The sequence below is a fragment of the Sturnira hondurensis genome, unplaced genomic scaffold (genome assembly GCF_014824575.4).
Source record: "Sturnira hondurensis isolate 20B ecotype Veracruz unplaced genomic scaffold, ASM1482457v3 Scaffold0008196, whole genome shotgun sequence".
In the NCBI taxonomy this organism is placed as follows: Eukaryota; Metazoa; Chordata; class Mammalia; order Chiroptera; family Phyllostomidae; genus Sturnira; species Sturnira hondurensis.
In genome coordinates this window covers 9808369-9827113 of record NW_028080827.1, presented here as the reverse complement: position 1 = coordinate 9827113, position 18745 = coordinate 9808369, and the positions used below count along the sequence as shown (strand labels likewise).

The 18745-nt window shown below is 40.1% G+C and overlaps 1 protein-coding gene across 1 annotated transcript in view; it reads left to right on the top strand.

Moving 5' to 3' along the window:
• The first annotated feature begins 356 nt into the window (after positions 1–356).
• Positions 357–18745, top strand: part of PYGO1 (pygopus family PHD finger 1) — a 30258-nt gene continuing 11869 nt past the window's right edge. Inside the window, exon 1 of the mRNA XM_037053943.1 lies at positions 357–629. Within this exon, the coding sequence (XP_036909838.1) occupies positions 581–629 (49 nt within the window). The 5' untranslated portion in view covers positions 357–580. The remainder of the gene's footprint in view (positions 630–18745) is intronic.

Below are 18745 nucleotides of genomic sequence, written 5' to 3'. Positions count from 1 at the left end.
CCCCGCCCGCCGAAGTCCGTCCCCGCGCGGCGCTAGGGAGCCCAGGGAGGGGAAGCCGCGGGGCCGCGCCACGTCCGTCGCCCGCCCCAGAGCGGGTTTTGCAGGCGGCTCCACGCTGGGGGCTTTTGTGTCTGCGACTCGGGAGCGGCTGGAGCGCAGACCTCCTCCTCAGAGGGCGCTGTGAGTGCGCCGCCAGGGCCCGGCCGCCCGCTCCTGCCTCCCCTGTCAGCGGCTCCTCAGGCGGCGGCGGCGGCGACCAAGAAGGAGTGGGAGGAGACGGCGGCGCACTAGTCGCCCGCACATGCCAGCCTCGGGCGGGGGGCCACCCCGAGGCCGCGCTCCCCGCTGCTGCCGCTGAGCCCGGCCAGCTCCCGCACGCCGCCCGGCCGCCCCGAGGCCTCATCCTCCTCCCAAACTTTGCAAAGTCGGCCCGCGTCCACGCCGCCCTCGGCCGTGCCTCGGCTCCGAAGCTTGCCTCGCAGCCGCAGCGGCCCCGCGAGGAGGAGGAGGAGCCGCCGCCGCCGCATCAAAGAGACCGAATTCCCGCGGCCTGGGGGGGAGTCATGCTTTGCGGTCTGTAATGTCAGCGGAACAGGAGAAGGATCCCATTTCGCTGAAGAGAGTTCGAGGTAACCGAGACGGGCGCCGGGTTGAGGGGGTCGGGAGAGCGGGGCGCGTGGGGGCCGCGTGCCCGGCCGCTGGGAGGCCACCGGCCTCTGTCCGGGCCTAACTCCGTGCAGCCCGCGTCCCGCCTGAGACCCGGGGCCGAGGCTGCGGTCGGAGGCGCGTGGCTCCGGCGCCCGCTCGCCCCCTAGACACCCGCGCGGAGCCCTCGCCTCCCCGACTTTGTGGTAGAGGAGGCAGTTGAAGCCGCGCTCAGCATCCCTTCATTCCCCGCTCCTCTTCCACCTTCTCTCGTTCGCAAGACGCAGCACAATAGGTACCTCAGAGGGTGAGAAAGAAACACCCCCTAGCAGAGACCACGAACGATGCCCACCCCCCCCAAAAGTAAGTTGGACCGCACAAGAGTTGACGTTCTTGAAGAAGGTGTACCTTCGCGTCTCTTCCAGCAACCCCCCAGCCCGCCCCCAGAAGACAGACATACAGCTTATTTCCCTCAGGCTTAAGAGGAGAAACTATGAAAATTCAAAAGGCATTTTCTCTATTGGCTTATGGAGAAGAATCAAACCACCCAAAATCAGTTCTATACATGATTGGTTTGTTTCTTCCTTGCCCACGTTAGGCCTTTTCCTGCTGTTTTACTATCTAAGAAAGATAAGAGGAACGATGTACCAGACAAAAGATAATGCATGTAAGTTGACAGACCCCAAGTGCCGCCTGGATCTTTGGGGGATATCCTCCAGCTCTCATTTCTAGCTCTTAATAGGCTTAAGGATGAAAACCCCCAAATTGATGTAATACCATTTGTTCATTAAGCACATATTTATTGAACATCTACTGTGTGCTAGGTGCTGGTCCCTGTGATATAACAGTGAACAAAGCAAAAACACAATCATCACCCAGCAGGAGTTCACACACTTGTGGGGTAAACAACTGATAAACAAATAGAAGGTGTAGAATGTCAATGTTAAATGCTATGGAGAAAAATAAAGCAGGTAATGTAGTTAGGAAATATGTATGGAGGTGGCAGTTTGTGTAACAGAGCTCACCTGGAACTTGATACTTGAGCAAAGACCCAAAGGAGGTGATAGAGCAGAACCAGTGAATACGTTTGGGAAGAGCAGTCTGGGTAAAGGGAACAGCAGATAGAAAGGCCATAGGTCTGGAATTGGCCTAGTGTACTCAAGAAACAGCATAGAAGCTATTGTAGCTGGCACGGAGTGAGCAAAGGTAAAGTAGTATGAGCTGAGCTTAAGGACAAGGTGATTGTGTACAGGCGGCCTGTGTAGGCCCTTTAAAAGACATTGCCTTTTACTCTAAGATAAGAACTGGAGGTTTTGAGCAGACTGGTGACTGATCTCACATGTTAACAGGGTTTCTCTGGCTGCTGTGTGTAAAATAGACTGTAGAGAACAAGAATGGAAGTAGGGAGGCTAGTTCAGAGGCTATTGCAATAATCCTTTTATCCAAACAGGATAAAGTGCTATAAATCAGTAAATAGTAAATTTCCATTTGACTTAAGTGATGTAGAGGTTAAGGACCACAGTCATCTATCTGTTTTTGCTCCATGTGACTAGAGATTAAATATATGGAACTGGCTTTTGACACGGTGAGAATGTGGTACCTGAAAAACATCCACTCAGTTATTTAGGTGTAGAGATTGATTTTCTTAGCCATTTAAGCCAATACATAATTTAGAGCAGAATTTTGTTGATTAATATCAACACAATCTTTAATTTGGTGATAGTTTTTTATTTCAACTTTCTTTTCTGTTTGTGATTGCAAGTTGCCAAACCTTTAAGGAATAGACTTTTCTGAGATGAAATTATTCCTCTGATCTTTTTGCCATATTATTTTACCTATAATTATAAATTACTTTAGTGTTGAACGAAAAGGAAGAGAGCTATCAAGTTTATATATGTGAACTCAATTATCAGTCTTAATCAAATGTAAGTTTAAGTAAAATGGATATGTATTTTTTATTGTGGGTCAGGAGAGCACAAATCTATCTTCATTTTGTTCCAACTGCTGCCTTTAAGTTTTATGCCTTAACTGTTGGGAGGTGGTTTAGGTGTCTGCTCAAGAACATTCTGAGAATTAAGTAGCAGAATAAGAGGCAAAGCATTTTTTAAAGTCAATATAAGGAGGGATTTTTATAGTAAGTCATTATAATCCATAAAAGGTACCAGGGTATGTACATGAACTATTCTGAAGCACTATTCTGTTGAACTTCACTGTCCTGGAACTTTGTTATAATTTGTGTTATTAGACTGCATGCAGGATGTAGTGTTTACGGAGCATAAACTCTTGAGCAGTGTTTCTCAAACTGTTTCCCATCCACTGATGTATACAGATAAACTTTTAAAAAGATTTTATTTGTTGTGTGTGTGGGGGTTGCTTGTTTTTGTTTTGAGAGAAGGGAAGGGAGGGAGAAAAAGAGGGAGAAGAACATTCAGATGTGAGAGAAACATCAATTCCTTACCTCTCGCACACCCCTAGCTGGGGACCTGGCCTGCAACCCAGGCATATGCCCTGACTGGGAACTGAACCGGCAACCTTTTGCTTTGCAAGCCAGAGCTCAATCCACTGAGGCACACCACCCAGGACAACTTTTTAATAGTTATGTATTTATATCATGTGTGCTATAACAATACAAGCCAACAAACTTTGAGTAGGATAAGGCTAAGATATAGGTGTAACTCAGATATGGCAAAATTATGACGTGAATGACTAAGGACTTTATAGTAGTATACTCTGCAGACCAAATGCATCATAATCTTTTGGGATGCTTGTTAAAGATGCACATTCCTGGACCCACAGAATCAAGATTCCTGGGAGACTTTTTTCCATCTTTAAAAAGATCCCCAGGTGTTCCTTATGTATGCTAAAGTTTGAGAACTGGTGCTGGTAGACCTAGATAGCAAAGGTGAGCAGATTAGAGGAAGCTGATTTGTGGTCATCTAAACTTGTCCTGATATTTTAATATTAGATTCAGAATTGCTCTTTAATAAGGCAAAGTATCTTATTCCTTCCTACTTTCTACCAGTTCTAGCCACTACTGGATTCTCAACCCTTGATTGTAAGAGGCATCCATGAGGCCCTGACCACTGTGGCTCAGTTGGGTGGTCATTGTTCTGCAAAATGAAAGACTGCTGGCTTGATTCCTGGTCAGGGCACATGGTTGGGTTGCAGGTTCAGTCCTTGGTCGGGTTGCGTAGGAGAAGCAGCTGATTAATGTTTCTTTCTCACATTGATATTTCTCTCCCTCCCTTTCTAACTTCCTCTCTCTCGCTCAAAATAAATAAGTAAATAAATAAATATCTTTCTTTAAAAAAGACACATCTATGAGACTAGGTACAATATCTCAAGTATCTTTCTATTTCTCCCCTAATTGCCTTGCTCACAGTAAATACCAAGTAAATGAGTGTGTAAATATGTAAAGTAGCTCATTCATATATTTATGCTGGTTTCTGATTGTCCATAGCCCCTCATACTACTTTTATATGTCCTTTTCTCTTAGAATGTTATCTGTCATACTTATTTTAACCAACACTCTCATTCTATAATGTTCTTAGAATTCCTGGGTGTTGATTTAATGACAATATTCATTTTATTATTCAACAAATATTTATTGAGCACTCATAGTGTCAGACAGTGGGATATATTGATTAAGAGGTTGTAATTCTTGTCTTGAAGACATTTTTAGTCTAGTCCAGGATACTGACAAATAAGCACACATTTGTAAACAGCATGGTAAGTGAGGTGACCACCTATAGGAAATAAAGGGTACATAAAACCTGTTTTTAAGGAAACCATGGAAGATCTCCTGGAGAAGAGTTCTAAGAAGCAGTGGGAGTTCCTTTGTGTAAAATAATACAGGATCAACAAAGAGCATGAGGGATAAAAAAGGTTCTAGGAAATCAGTGGTGATTTTGAGAAGGCACTTTTGGGAGAAAACCGCATTTCGAAGTAGTGAAGTTAGTGGTGCAAATGCAACTTGAAAGAACTTTGGATGGTAGGCAGAAAGACATAGCCAACAGCTTGGAAGGATAGGGTCAAGAAAAAGTTTGTATGGATATCTTTTTATTTATTTTTTCTTCCTTGAAAAGAAGACAAGCATATTTTACACTAGCAGAAGAATTCAGTGTAGAAGGAGAGGGGAGAAAATAAAAAGGCAAGAGAAAGAAAATAATTTTTTAATAAGATATTCAGTGCATAACCATGTGCTAGGCTCTCACTGTTCCAGAAGCTGGGGATGAAACAGGTAAGACTCCTGTTCTCATAAATCAGGTCTCTGCAGATGAGAGAAGGGGAATAGCATCAAGGATGCAAATGAAGAGTTAGATTTGGAGGGAAAAAAGAATGGAGGAAGGAAGACAAATTTAAAGAAGAAGGAAGCTGAGACATTCATTTCAGATGAAATGTTTTTAACCTAATTAGAAATGTAATTGGAAAGGTAAGGATGTATTTTAGAATGGGATAATAATACAGAAATGTTATGAAAATGCTAAAGGTAAACTTTATTTAAAAATATAGACTGCTGCGATTGGATAGGTGTATGGAGGATTTGGATTCAAATTGGAGAGGAAGCATAACTTATAAGTCAGAGTCAAGGGGAAGAGAAGCTGAGAGAATGTCTAAACGAAAGGGTTTTTCTGTTTTTTGTTATTGTTTTGTTGTTTAATTGGTAAGACGTAGGCAGATTATTAGGAAAGTGAGCTTGGTTTTCAGCACATTGAATGAATATACTCCTGGGATGTTTCCAGGGTACACAACAGGTATAATAGTTTGGTACTGAGGCAAGTGATTGGAGTCAGAAATAGAGATCTGGAAGTTATCAGTAAACAGATGAATACTAATTGATGCCTTGGGAGTAGATGACCTCAGCCAAGGGAGTGAAAAGTCAGAAGAAAAAAGCAACTTTGGAAACACAGTGTTTAGGATACAGAAGGGCAAAGAGGATCCTGAGGAGCAGAATGTGAAGTACCCAGAGAGTTAGAGGAGAAAATAAAAGAATGGTCTCACAGATACATAAAAGGAGGAATGGATTTATGAGGGGGAAGTTAATACATTTTATTTTGAATGTAATAAATGAAAGGTATCGATCTGTGAGATGTCCAATATACTCTTTCTCACATAATCCCTATCTTGGTGAACATCATTTATCCAGTGACCCAAACCCATCCCCTACTTCCATCCAACAGTATCCCAAAGTTCTAGAATACCTGTGCCCTTAATATGTTTTTGGTTTTTTTTAGATTTTATTTAATTTTTATAGAGGAAGGGAAAGGAGGGAGAAAGGCAGAGAAATGTGGATGTGCAAGAGAAACATTGATCGGTTGCCTCTAACTCGCCCCCAACCAGGGACCTGGCCAGCAACCCAGGCATGTGCCCTGACTAGGAATTGGAAAGGTGACCTTTCGGTTTGCAGGACAACACCGAACCCACTGAGCTACGTTAGTCAAGGCTACCTGTCAGGGTCCAGCCTCTGCAGGGTTCAGGGTCCTTGAAGGATGGATGGCGCAGGTGACGAATGAAGAGTCAGACATCTGATTGGATGCCGGAGAACAGCCAGCCTCTGTGGGTCTGACCGAACTCTCAGAGTTTGATTTAGGGCTTATTTTTATAGAGATTGTTACATAACATTAAAGGAACAGGTGCATGGTGTGATCAGTTATGCAGAAAAAACCAGTACAGAGGTAACCAGGAAAAGTACAATAATTTCCAGTTTCAGTTATGTTAAACAAAGGTTGTTTTGGCCAGGAGAGCCATTAATCAGACAATTAGAAATAGCTGTATGTACAGAGTTTAAATGTCTTATTGTTTATTAAAGTTCTTAGAATTTGGCATGGGGCAAAAGGATATGCTAGATTGAGCAGAGGTTATAGGAAATTTATTATAAGGTCTTTGTGATGTCTAATTTAGCTACCTTTTTGTCTTTTTTTATGTAATATGGGCTCTGACTCCTTGGTAATTGTTTCTATGTGCTTAGTTTGTAATAGCTAACCAGCTTCTCCTGTTTCTTTGCCTAATTCTAATTAATATATATTCCTGTCCAAGGTAGAGGAGGGGCTGTTACTCCATCAACTTCTACAGACTTAGGGGCTACTTCATTAGGGGGGACTTTGCTCTGTGTCCAAGAAATCATTTTGTATAACTTCATTGGAATTATGTGGATCACTGGGCCTGAAATGCAGGTGTCTAAAAATCCCACCACCTATTAATGGCAAAGACAAACATGCAAGGGAGAGATAGACAGGAAGTTCAGCCACTGTTGCCTCTGCTGTGCAGATGTATCTCATCCGTCCCGAATGTGTTGTTGAGGGACGGCTGCTGGTCGGCTCCTTACAGCTACCCTTAATATATTTTGAACCCATCATCACCTGGACTTTTCCTAGCCACTGTAGTTCAGATTTTATTTCTGATTATCATGATAGCCCTTACTGGTTTCCTGCTTCCCATTTTGTCCCCCTAAATCCATTTTTCACATTGCTCCTGATGGTGATAAATGGCTGCCACCCACTGAATACCAGTTTGCTAAGTGGTTTAAATGGATCGTCTTATTTTATCTTCTCAATAATCCTGTGAGTTAGATATTATTATCATTCTAGGCTTACAGTTGAGGCATTGATGTTCAGAGAGGTTAAGTAATGTGTGGTTAAGTAACATGTTCAAGCTTTCCCAGCTAATAAGTGGCAAAGCTAGAACTTAAATTCTACGGCCCAAAGTTTTAGTCACTATGTTCCATTGCCATCGTGTTCCCCAAGCACAATTCAGTCATGTTGATCTTTTTGTAAAATTTTTCAGTTCTCCATTGCCTTTAGGATAAAAATTCAACTGGCCCAGGCCTACTGCTTAGTCCATCCTTCATATTCCATGAAATGTTCTTACTTGTATTATTCTCCAGTTCTGAAATATTCATATTTACTCTCTGGATATTGTTACGGTCTCTCTTGCCTATAAATCTTTCTTTGCACATTCTGTTACTTCTCCTAGGCATACCCTCTTTTTATTCCCCCTTTGGTGAGATACTTATATTCAAAGTATCAGCTCAGTTGAAACCTCCCAGTCAAGATTACAAGGGAGTACCTGACACTCCTCCCACAGTCAAGATTACATAGAGTACCTTATGTTCACTCAACATGTGCTCATCTTTATCATAGTACTTATCATGTTAAATTTAGGAGTTTCAAGAAGAAAAAAATTATTTCCTCTAGATTGTGGGATGTTACAGGAAGGAATTATTATTTTTGTTTCTATACTTACAGAAGCTCAACAAATGTTTTTGCAATCTTATTTGATAAATGTTAACAAAGAGGTTTTGATGAAAAAATATAAAGATTATATATTTAAAAATTAATTATTTTTTAAAAACAAAGAGTTTTCAGTAACTTTAGATAATATAGCCTTAGTAGTTTGCTTTCACCAGAGGTGTGGAAGAATTGCCTTTTGGGAAGATTATACAGTTCTTTCTAATATTATTATTCCAGGCAACTCAAGATGTCCAAGTCATCTTTATTATCAAGGTGAGCTGTAAGGTATGGTAAAGAGTGATTTTAGGTCTTCTTTCCTGCTCCCAGTCTCTATAAATATGTTAATAGTAATACTGAGAAACAGTATAGTATTTTGACTTGGAGCCTAACTGCCAAGGTTCTTATCCCACTCTGCTACTTACTAAATGTGTAGACTTTAACAGGTTACTTACATTCTTTATTCATCAATTTCCTCAGCTGCCAAGTGAGAATCTCATGGTGTTATTTGAACAATTAAATGGGTTAATATATATAAATCACTGACAATAGTGTCTGGTACATTATAAGTTATCTGTAAGTGTTTACTCTTCAAATCAGAAAAATAAAGTCTAAATACACATTCTACTTGTGGTCAAGATGCTGGCATAGGCATCTTGCAAAGCATCATAGCTCACCTCTTTGCAAAACCACATCAAATTACAATATAGAACAGCCATCATTCAGAACCATCAGAAATTGAGTTGAACAAAAGTCTAACAACTATGGAACTAAAGAAACTACCTCCATCCAGACTGGTAGGAAAGACCCAGATGTGGAATGAGCTGGTTTCTCACCCATGTGTGGTAAATTTGGGAGGGATTTAGGGAGTCAGGAATCCCAGACCCACACCAGGCCCTGCAGCCCAGGGTTCCAGTGCCAGGAAGATAAGTCTCCATCTCTGACTATAAAAAACAATGGGGATTGAGTCAGTGGAAGAAACTTCTGGAGCCCCAAGCAGTGCCTATTAAAGAACCCACTCAAGGACTCACCTACTCATACTCATTCTCTCTTAGCTCAAACATCAGGGTAGCACCTTGAAAGGCACGTGTCACACAGGGAGAAACTAAAGTGTCTGGCATCACAGGCCAGCAGAGGCCATTTTCTAGACCCTCTCTTCACAGAGCTGGCAAGCTAGAGCCATACTGAGACTCCATCAACCTGTTCAACACTGACCCACCTTGGAGATCCCCAGAGACTCCACCCTACACAAGACATGGGCACACCAGAGCTACTTTTCCATATGAATGGCAGGTCTTGGCTCATGCTACACAACTTCCTAAATCCTCTCAAACAAGCAACTGCTGACCTCAGTGAGTCCCAGGCCCAGCACTAGCAGCAGCCAGCCTAGGTTCACAACTTGACTTCTCCTGGGAATCCTCAAGCCCAGCACAAGTAGCAGCTATCTCAGATTGCTTTACAGCTCAGGCTCTGGGCAAAACATGAGTGATACAGACCTTGGGCTGCACTACCCAGGAAACCCTAGGACCATGGATAGCTACAGACCATGTTGGAGCACCACCACCCTGTGCCTGCATAGCTATCCTCCATGGAGGGCAGAGGTTGGTGGTAAGTGGTCACAGACAGTCCTTGGAGCTGACTAGCCTGAGTAAATCCCTCCCATTGGTCTGCCAACAGCAACTATAAGAGGAGGGTGTACTCAGCCCAGACAAAGAGTGCGCCTCGAGTACCCAGTTTGGGTGCTGGGGGAGGTTGTGCCACAGGACACTACAGGATACCTACTACATTAGGCCATACTACCAAGACACAGAGTCTTGGTAATACAGAGCTGTACCTAATACATAGAAACAAACACAGGGTAACACAGAGCTCTACCTAATACATAGAAACAAACACAGGGAGGCTGCCAGAACAAGGAGAAAAAGAAACATGGCCCAAATGAAAGAACAGGTCAAAACTCCAGAAAAAGCTGAACAAAATGGAAATAATCTGTCAGATGCAGAATTCAAAACACTGGTTATAAGGATGCTCAAGGAACTTAGTGAGGACCTCAGCAGCATTAATTGACCCTGTCAGAAATGAAGGATACACTAATTGAAATAAGGACAATTTACAGGGAAAACAAGAGTAGAGTTGATGAAGCTGAGAATCAAATCAATGATTTGATATATAAGGAAGAAAAAAAAACATGTAGAACAACAAGAAGAAAAAAGAATCCAAGAAGAAGGATAGTATAAGCAGCCTCTGGGACAACTTCAAGATGTCCAATATTTGTATCACAGGGGTTGCAGAAGGAGAAGAGAAAGAGCAAGAAAATGGACATTTATTTGAAAAAATAATGAAGGAAAACTTCTCTAATTTGGTGAAGGAAATAGACCTGGAAGTCCAGGAAGCACAAATGGTCCCAATTATGATGGATACAAAAAGGCCCAGGCCAAGATACATCATAATTAAAATGCCAAAGGTTAAAGATAAAGAGAAAATCTTGAAAGCATCAAGAGAAAAGAAGTTAGGTACCTATAGGGGAGTTTTCATAAGACTATCAGATGACTTCTCAGGCTAGAAGGGATTGGCAAGAAATATTAAGAGTCATGAAAAGCAGGCAAGATTGCTCTACCTAGCAAAGCTATCCATTAGAATCAAAGGGCAGATAAAGAGCTTTCCAGACAAGAAAAAAAACTAAAGAAGTTCATCATCACCAAACCATTATTATATAAAACATTAAAGAGATTTAAGAAAAAGCAGATCAAAACTATGAAAAATGAAATGGCAAATCTGTCTATACAAACGAACTAAGCAACAAAAAGAACAGAGACAGAGTCATAGATACAGAGCATTTTGATGGTTGCCAGATGGGAGGGAGATGTAGAGGATTGGGTAAAGAGGTGAGGTGATTAAGAAGTACAAATAGGTACTTATAGAACCATGGGGATGTGGAGTACAGGATAGCAAATGGAGTAGCCAAAGAACTTATATGTCTGACCCACGGACATGAACAATGATATGGGGATTGCCTGAGGGAGTGGGGTGCTGGATGGAGGGCGGTGTAAAAGGGGGAAAATCAGAAGAACCATAATAGCATTTTCAAAATACAGTAAAAAAAGTAAAATATACATTCTAAAATATAGTAATATGGTCAACATTCCCTTTTTAAAAAATACTTGATTTTAAAGAAGAGAAAGAGAGAGAGAGAAACATCAATTTGTTCTACTTATTTATGCAGTCATTGCTTGACTCTTGTATGTGCCCTTACTAGGGATCTAACTTGCAACTTTGGCGTATCAGTACAATATGCTAACCATTGGAGCTACCCAGGGAGGACAACATTCACTCTTAGGTATATTGAATTAGTTAATCAATAAATAAATAATGAACAGCATATTCTTTCTCATTTAGATTGGGAGTGCATATGGAGTGAAAAACAATGGCGGCTATCTTCCTCTAGGGAGAAAACTGAACAAAAAGTTATATGAGCAGAAACTGCTCAGATTTCATAGTTTTGTTAAAAAAGAAAAATACAAAATGTTCATTACATGATTTTTATGAAATTTTGCAGCTTTGTTCCCTATGATTTCTGAAGTTTTTTGTATAAAAATTTGTCTGACATTGGTAATAAAATAAATCTATTATTAGGGGTATTATTGTATAGAGACAGCTTCACACATTGATACTCTCCACTCACTCCTCCTAAGTTTTACTTTTGTAAGCTTAAACCTTAAACTTCATGCACGGCAGTAATACAGAGATCACTAGTTTTGGGGAGACATCTGGCATAAGAATCACATGTATTTGAAACCTTAAATACCTGATATTGGCTGCTTTCTGAATTTAATGTTTATTACATACACAGATTGATCTAGTACTGAGCATCACATTGTGGACACTTTCTTACATTCTAAAAGGGAAATAATGACATTTTCAGTTATCAAGTGACTTGATGCTTCCATCAAGCTTTGTCAGATACTTGATGGAATTTGTATAATATTATATTCACAATTCACAATATCTTCATCCCATGGTAGAGAGCAACATTATAGAAATATGTGTTTCAGGTGAAGACAAAGCTGTTAGCTAAGATGTTTACATCATAGTAAATGATAGAATAATCTGATATTATAACCCAAACTTCTGTGCTATTATGAAAAACTAATATTTGAGTGTCCATTGAGTGTGTTGACACTGCTGAATATTAGATATTTTAATAGGATCTTAAATACTATAGAAACTGGAGTGAAGTGAGCTTATGGTATAGTTTTATCTAAAGGAAAGCAAACTAAGAACTAGTATGTGAGTGCCCACTCTGTGCCAAACAGTGTGTTAGGCACTGAGTTCTTCAGGCTATTATAACAGAATGCCATAGACTGAGTGGCTTGTAAACAACAGAAATTGTACTTATCACAATTTTGCAGTCTAGGAAGTCCAAGATCAAGGCCCCATTAGATTCGGTGTCTGGTGAAGACCTGTTTCCAGGTTCTCAGGTGCTAGATGGTGCTTTCTCACTGTCCTTAAATGGGTAAAGGCTGAGAGAGCTTTTCTAGGTTTGTTGTATAAGGGCACTAATCCATTTATGAGGGTTCTGCCATCATGACTAATCACTTCCCCAAAGCCCTACATCTTATTACCATTACCTTAAAGGTTAGAATTTCAGCATATAAATTTGGGATCATGACACAAACCTGGCTTGTGTAATTTAATCACAATAGGATGTATACTTAAACCAATCCATACATATATTAGAACACGTGCTTACTCACCTGAGGGCTTCTGGCCAAGATAGAGGCATAGGTAGATACACGTCACCTCCTTGCACAATGAAAAGAAGGATTACAACCAATTTAAAAACAAAAAACAACCATAACCGCCAGAAAATTGAACTGAATAGAAGTCCAACAACCAAGCAGTTAAAGAAGAAACATTCATCCAGACTGGTAGGAGGGGCAGAGATGGGCAGCTGGAATGGAGAGGACATGGCAAGGCAGTGGCTGGCAGACTGGGCAGGTGAGGCTGCAGCTGGCAGTCCCACATTTGCATGCACATAAACCAGGAGGAACAGCTGGGGGGCAAGACAGATCATGAAACCCATGGTTCTAATGCCAGGCAAATAAAGCCTCGAAACTTGACATAAAAACCTGTGGGGGTTGCGGTAGCAGGAGAAACTGCCAGTGTCACAGGAGAGTCTGTTGGAGGGGCCCACAGGGTCCTAGAACATACCAGACACCTGGGAATCATCACCAGAAGGGTGCAATTCACTTGTGGGTAGTAGGGAAAGTGGGATGAAAGCTAAGGGTGGCACTGTTCCCTCTCTGACCCCTCTCCCGCATACAAGACCACAACTCAGTGAAGTGTGTTGCCCCACCCTGTCAAATGTCTAAGGCTCTGCCCCTTGTAGCATTACAGATGTGCCAAGGCAAAGAAATATGGCCCAAATGAAAGAACAGATCAAAAATCCAGAAAAAGAACAAAGTGACAAGGAGATAGCCAACCTATCAAATGCAGAGTTCAAAACACTGGTAATCAGGATGCTCATAGAAATCATTGAGTATGGCTGCAAAATAAGGAAGAAATGAAGGGTATACAAAATGAAATAAAAATGTACAGAGAACCAACAATGAAGGGAGGAAACTGAACTCAAATCAATGATTTGTAATGAAGAAATAAACATTCAACGGGAACAGAATGAAAAAACAAGAATTAAAAAAAATGAAGAGGGGCTTATGAACCTCTGGAACAATTTTAAATGTCCCAACACCTGAATCATAGGGTCCCAGAAGAAGAGGAAGAGCAAGAAATGGAAAACTTATTTGAAAAAATAGTGAAAGGAAACTTCCCCAGTCTGGCAAAGGAAATAGACTTGTCCTAAACAAATTAGACCCATAGAGGAGCACACCAAGACATATCATAATCAAATCACCCAAGATTAAAGATAAGGAGAGAATCTTAAAAGCAGCAAGAGTAAAAGAGTTACCTACAAAGGAGTCTCCATACAACTTTCAGCTGATTTTTCAAAATAAACCTTGCAGGCAAAAAAGGGCTGGAAAGAAGTATTTAAAGTCATGAAAAGCAAGGACCCTCATCCAAGATTACTCTACCCCACAAAGCTATCATTTAGAATGGAAGGGCAGATGAAGTGCTTCCCAGATAAGGTCAAGTTAAAGGAGTTCCTCATCACCAAGCCCTTATATGAAATGTTAAAGGGGCTTATCTAAGAAAAAGAAGATAAAAAATATGAACATTTTACTGTTGTCAGTAAAGTGACAACAGACTCAAAACTATTGACAACTGAACCTACAAAACAGAAACAAACTAAGCAAACAACTAAAACAGGAATATAATCACAGAAGTGGAGAGTTATTGGTGGGGACGGGAAGGGAGGAGAATGGGGGAAGAGGTACAGGGAATAAGGAGCATAATTGGTAGGTACAAAATATACAGGAGGTGGCTAAGAATAGTATAGTGAATGTAGAAGCCAAAGAACTTTTATGTGTGGCCCATGGACATGAACTAAGAGGGCGAATGCTGGAGGGAATGGGGGTGCAGGGCAGAGGGGTATAAAGGGGAGAAAAAATTGGACAACTGTAATAGCATAATCAAAATATACTTTAAAATGTTAAAAATATGTACTTATGTGGAATAATGATGAAGCAAGTTAAAGGAACATATTAATTATAAAATAGTTTAAAATAGTGCATTCATAGTACTTATGAGATGTGTCAAAACCAAACCATTATTGTAAGTAAAGTAATATGAAAAAATGAAAATTTAAAATATATAAAGGCATGCTGCTGTCTAGTGTACAAAACAATGCCCTCACTCCCTTTTAAGGAGTTGGAGGCCAATATGGATTGAGTCTTTGAAAGGAGGAATAAAGAAGTTATAATTTCATCTAAGGAAATAATAAAAGGCCTAAAGTAAATAATCTGTGATATGTAACAGTTCAAATACAAGTAAAAATAGTAATTTTATACTTATAAATGGATTTTGTATAAAATATCTTTAAGTTGTGGAATCTTGAGATGGGAAATAATTACTTCATTTAAGAGATTAGAATCATATAAAACACTTTAAGGAGAATACAATTTCAGCTTCCAGCTTTAGATAAATGTTAAAGGCAAAAAGAGAGGTAAGAGTATTATTTTGCTTAATTGGGATTGATTGGCAAAATGCAGGATGATATGTAGACAGGTAAGATTTGTTTATTAAGATGAAAGAAGCTTCTCATTCTATTCTAACATCATCATTTCCCACTAGGCAGGTGGGAGTGAGAAGATGAGGTAAAGAAATTCAAGTATTAACAAATAGAAAGATCAGGGTGGCCAGTGTAACAGTAAGCTTTGGCAGTTCCCCTTTTTCTCAGTTCTGTGCCCCATAACACTCTATTTCTGGTTGAATTGTCATTGTTCACCTTGCAAAGTTAGCAGCAGCATGTGTGTAGAGCAGACAGAGAGAAGCTTTGGTATCAAAAGTTACTAGGGTAACCCAAATAATTAATTCTATAACTACCTTCCCTCCTCTGAATTTTGACCTTTCACTTCATCTTTTGAAAAATATTTTATAGTTATTACAGCTTTCCCCATTTTTCCCCCTTTGCCCTCCACCACCCAGCCCACCCCCCACTCCCACCATCAATCCCCACCCTGTTGTCCATATTCATGGGTCATTCATACATGTTCCTTGACTAATCCCTTCCCCATCTTTCTACCGCTATCTCCCTCTTTTCTCCCCTCTGGTTGCTCTCAGTCTATTGCTTGTTTCCATGCCTCTGGTTCTATTTTGCCCATTTGTTTGTTTTGTTCATTAGGTTCTTCTTATAGGGGAGATTATATGGTATTTGTATTTCACCGCCTGGCATATTTCACTCAGCATAATGTTCTCCAGTTCCATCAAGGCTGTTGTGAAAGGTAGGAGTTCCTTCTTTCTTTCTGCTGTGTGGTAGTCCTTTGCTTCATTTTTAAAGAGTGAGAACTATAGAAATTCTTAGTAGCTTATGTTCCCATTAGCACCAATGAACATGAATCTGATCTAACATTACTGATTATGTCATCGAGAGGAAGGACCAGTATTACAGATAGCAGCAGGAAGGGCATAGGAAAGGCCAAGAGTCAGAGCCATTGGAAGTGTTAGCCAGTTCCCAATTTAACGGTGGTTTGACTTTCAATTTTTCAACTTTACAGTGGTGTGAAAATAGCATGCATTCAATTGAAACCATACTTTCAGTTCTGAACTTTGATGTTTTCCTGGGCAATTGATATGCAATAAAATAATGTTTCATGATGCTGGGCAGCTACAGAGAGCCACAGCTCCCAGTCAGCCAGGTGATTGTAAAGGTAAACAACTGATGCTCTACACTGTACCATGTTTCCAGTGTGTTTTAAATATCACATTCTGAGCATGTTTAAGGTATGCTAGCCTAAACTATGATAATTGGTAGGTTAGGTGCATTTTGACTTTTGATGTTTTCAACTTATAATGGATTTATTAAGATTTAACCCATCATAAGCTGAGGAGCATCTATGTAGTTAATTCTTTGGATGAACGGTTAAGTGGGAGGAGAGAGACCAGAGGGCACTTGAGCATTTGTTTTATGGAGGGAAATGTTAGAATCTTAACAAAAAAATTAACGTCATTTTAGGTGGTTTTGTTCACAGATCTCCTGAAAATAATAAGTTTATTTAAATGATTCAAAATGGCCCTGACTGGTGTGACTCACTTGGTTGGGCATCATCCTGCAAAGCAAAAGGTCCCTGGTTCAATGCCCAGTCAGGGCACATGCCTGGGTTGTGGATATGATCCCCAGACAGTGCACATATGAGAAGTAACGAATTGATATTTCTCTCTTGCATCAATGTTTCTGACCCTCTCTCTTTCCCTTTCCCTCTCTCTAAAATCAATGGGCATGTCCTTGAGAGAGGATTAAAAAAAATGGTAGAACAGAATCTCTTTTTTAATTCCAAGTGAAAAGAACCAAAACATTTTTTTCAAAATAGCAAAAATGGCCCTGTGTGTATGGCTTATTAGATTGAGTGCCAGCCTGTGAACTGAAAGGTCGCTGGTTTGATTCCCAGTCAGGACATGGGGTACCTGGGTTGCCAGCTGAACCCCCATTTGGGGATGTGCGAGAGGCAACCGGTGGGTGTTATCTCTCTCACATTGATGTTGCTGTCATATCTTTCTGCCTCCCTTCCCCTCTCTAAAAATAAATGTTTAAAAAATAAAAACCAAAAACAATAAAAACAGCAAAAATGTTCAGCAATAGCAACCACCAAGGGAAATAGCACAGCCCAATAAAAAAAATCTGGAAAAGGGTGAATGCACTTTCTTAGGTTTCTATGACAACACCTGCCCCATGGAACCTGGTGGTGATTCATAGAATTTTTGAAACTTATCACTAATAACCCCAAGTCTATAGAGAAGCAAATTAAATCTGCATTCTTACCTTGTCACTCCTTTGAGTAAGAAAAATGAGTGAAATAGAGAAAATTAAAACAAAATAAAACAAAACAAGGACTGACTGTCTCTGACACAAGTCTCTGGGGATATACACTGAATCAGTGATCAAGGGACAAAAGGGATCTTCTTCATGTGAAAGGGTTACTGCACCTCCCAACTACTTAGATATGCATTTAACAAGGCCTCAGAATTGAGAGTCTAGATATTCCAGAGAAACATGAAAAATTTGATCACACTAATATAGGCAAGCATTCCTAAAGAGACTGTTAGCAGATTCAGTCATATAAACATGATAATATTTATATAAAAATGAATAAATTTGGTTTACTTCAGAAGTGTTGTGACTTTGTGAAACATTAGAATAATTTAAAGGAAAAATAATCAAACAATTATCTCAGAAGGTATAGCATACCACCTAAGCCAAGCAACCAATCTTAGATATGAATAAATGGGACTCAGAAGACACCCATGTTAATTGAGAGCAAATAAAAGATCTGGGCAAAGTTGGAGGCTTTTTTCTTTAAAGAGCGCTAGCATGATTGCTCAGTTGGGTGGTCCCATACACCAAAAGGTTGTGGGTTTGATCCTGGACAGGGCTACTATGGGAGGCATCCAGTTGTTTCTCTCTGACATAGATGTTTCTTTTCTCTGTCCCTATTTCTCTCTCTAAAACAAATCAATAAATATATCCTCGGGTGAGGATTAAAAAAAAGAGGAGTATGTGAACATACAAGAGCAAACTAATAAACTAACAAAAACCAAGAAAACAAAAAGAAATAGCACACAGATGATGAAGAATCCATAACCTACGTACAAAAGGATATATGTCACATGTACTTCAAGTGATAACATAGTTTCAGAATGAATAAATTAGGAATAAGAAATAAGGAACAGAATAGAGATGGTGAACAAGTTTCATAAGTTTCAAGTCAGATTAAATGCAGATGAAAATGACAAAAAGTCAGAAGAGCTAACTACTGAATATGGAGCTAAAAATTTCTCTAGCATTGTAATGAGTGCCCCTGAAGTAGAGCACTCAACAAATAGAGCAGGAAAATATTCAACAATATGATAAAAGCAAATTTACTTGAAATAAGGAATTGGCTCTAGACATAGAAAATGTCCTGCTAAAACAAGATGGGATTCTATATTATTTTCAACTTTCAAAGCAAGAAGTCAGTTGATGCTATCTAAAATTGAAAAGGAAAAACCATTATTTCTTCCATAGTGCTTTTCTTTTTTTTTTAATTAGCATTGTTCAGTTACAATTATCCCACCTTTTTTTCCTTGTTCTCCCCTGCCTTCCCATTCCTACAGTCAGTCCCCACCCCATTGTCCATTCCCATGAGTCCTCTATTCATGTTCCTTCATTTGCCCCTTCCCCTTTTTTCACCCCTTATTCCTCTTCCCTCTGATAACTGTCAGTT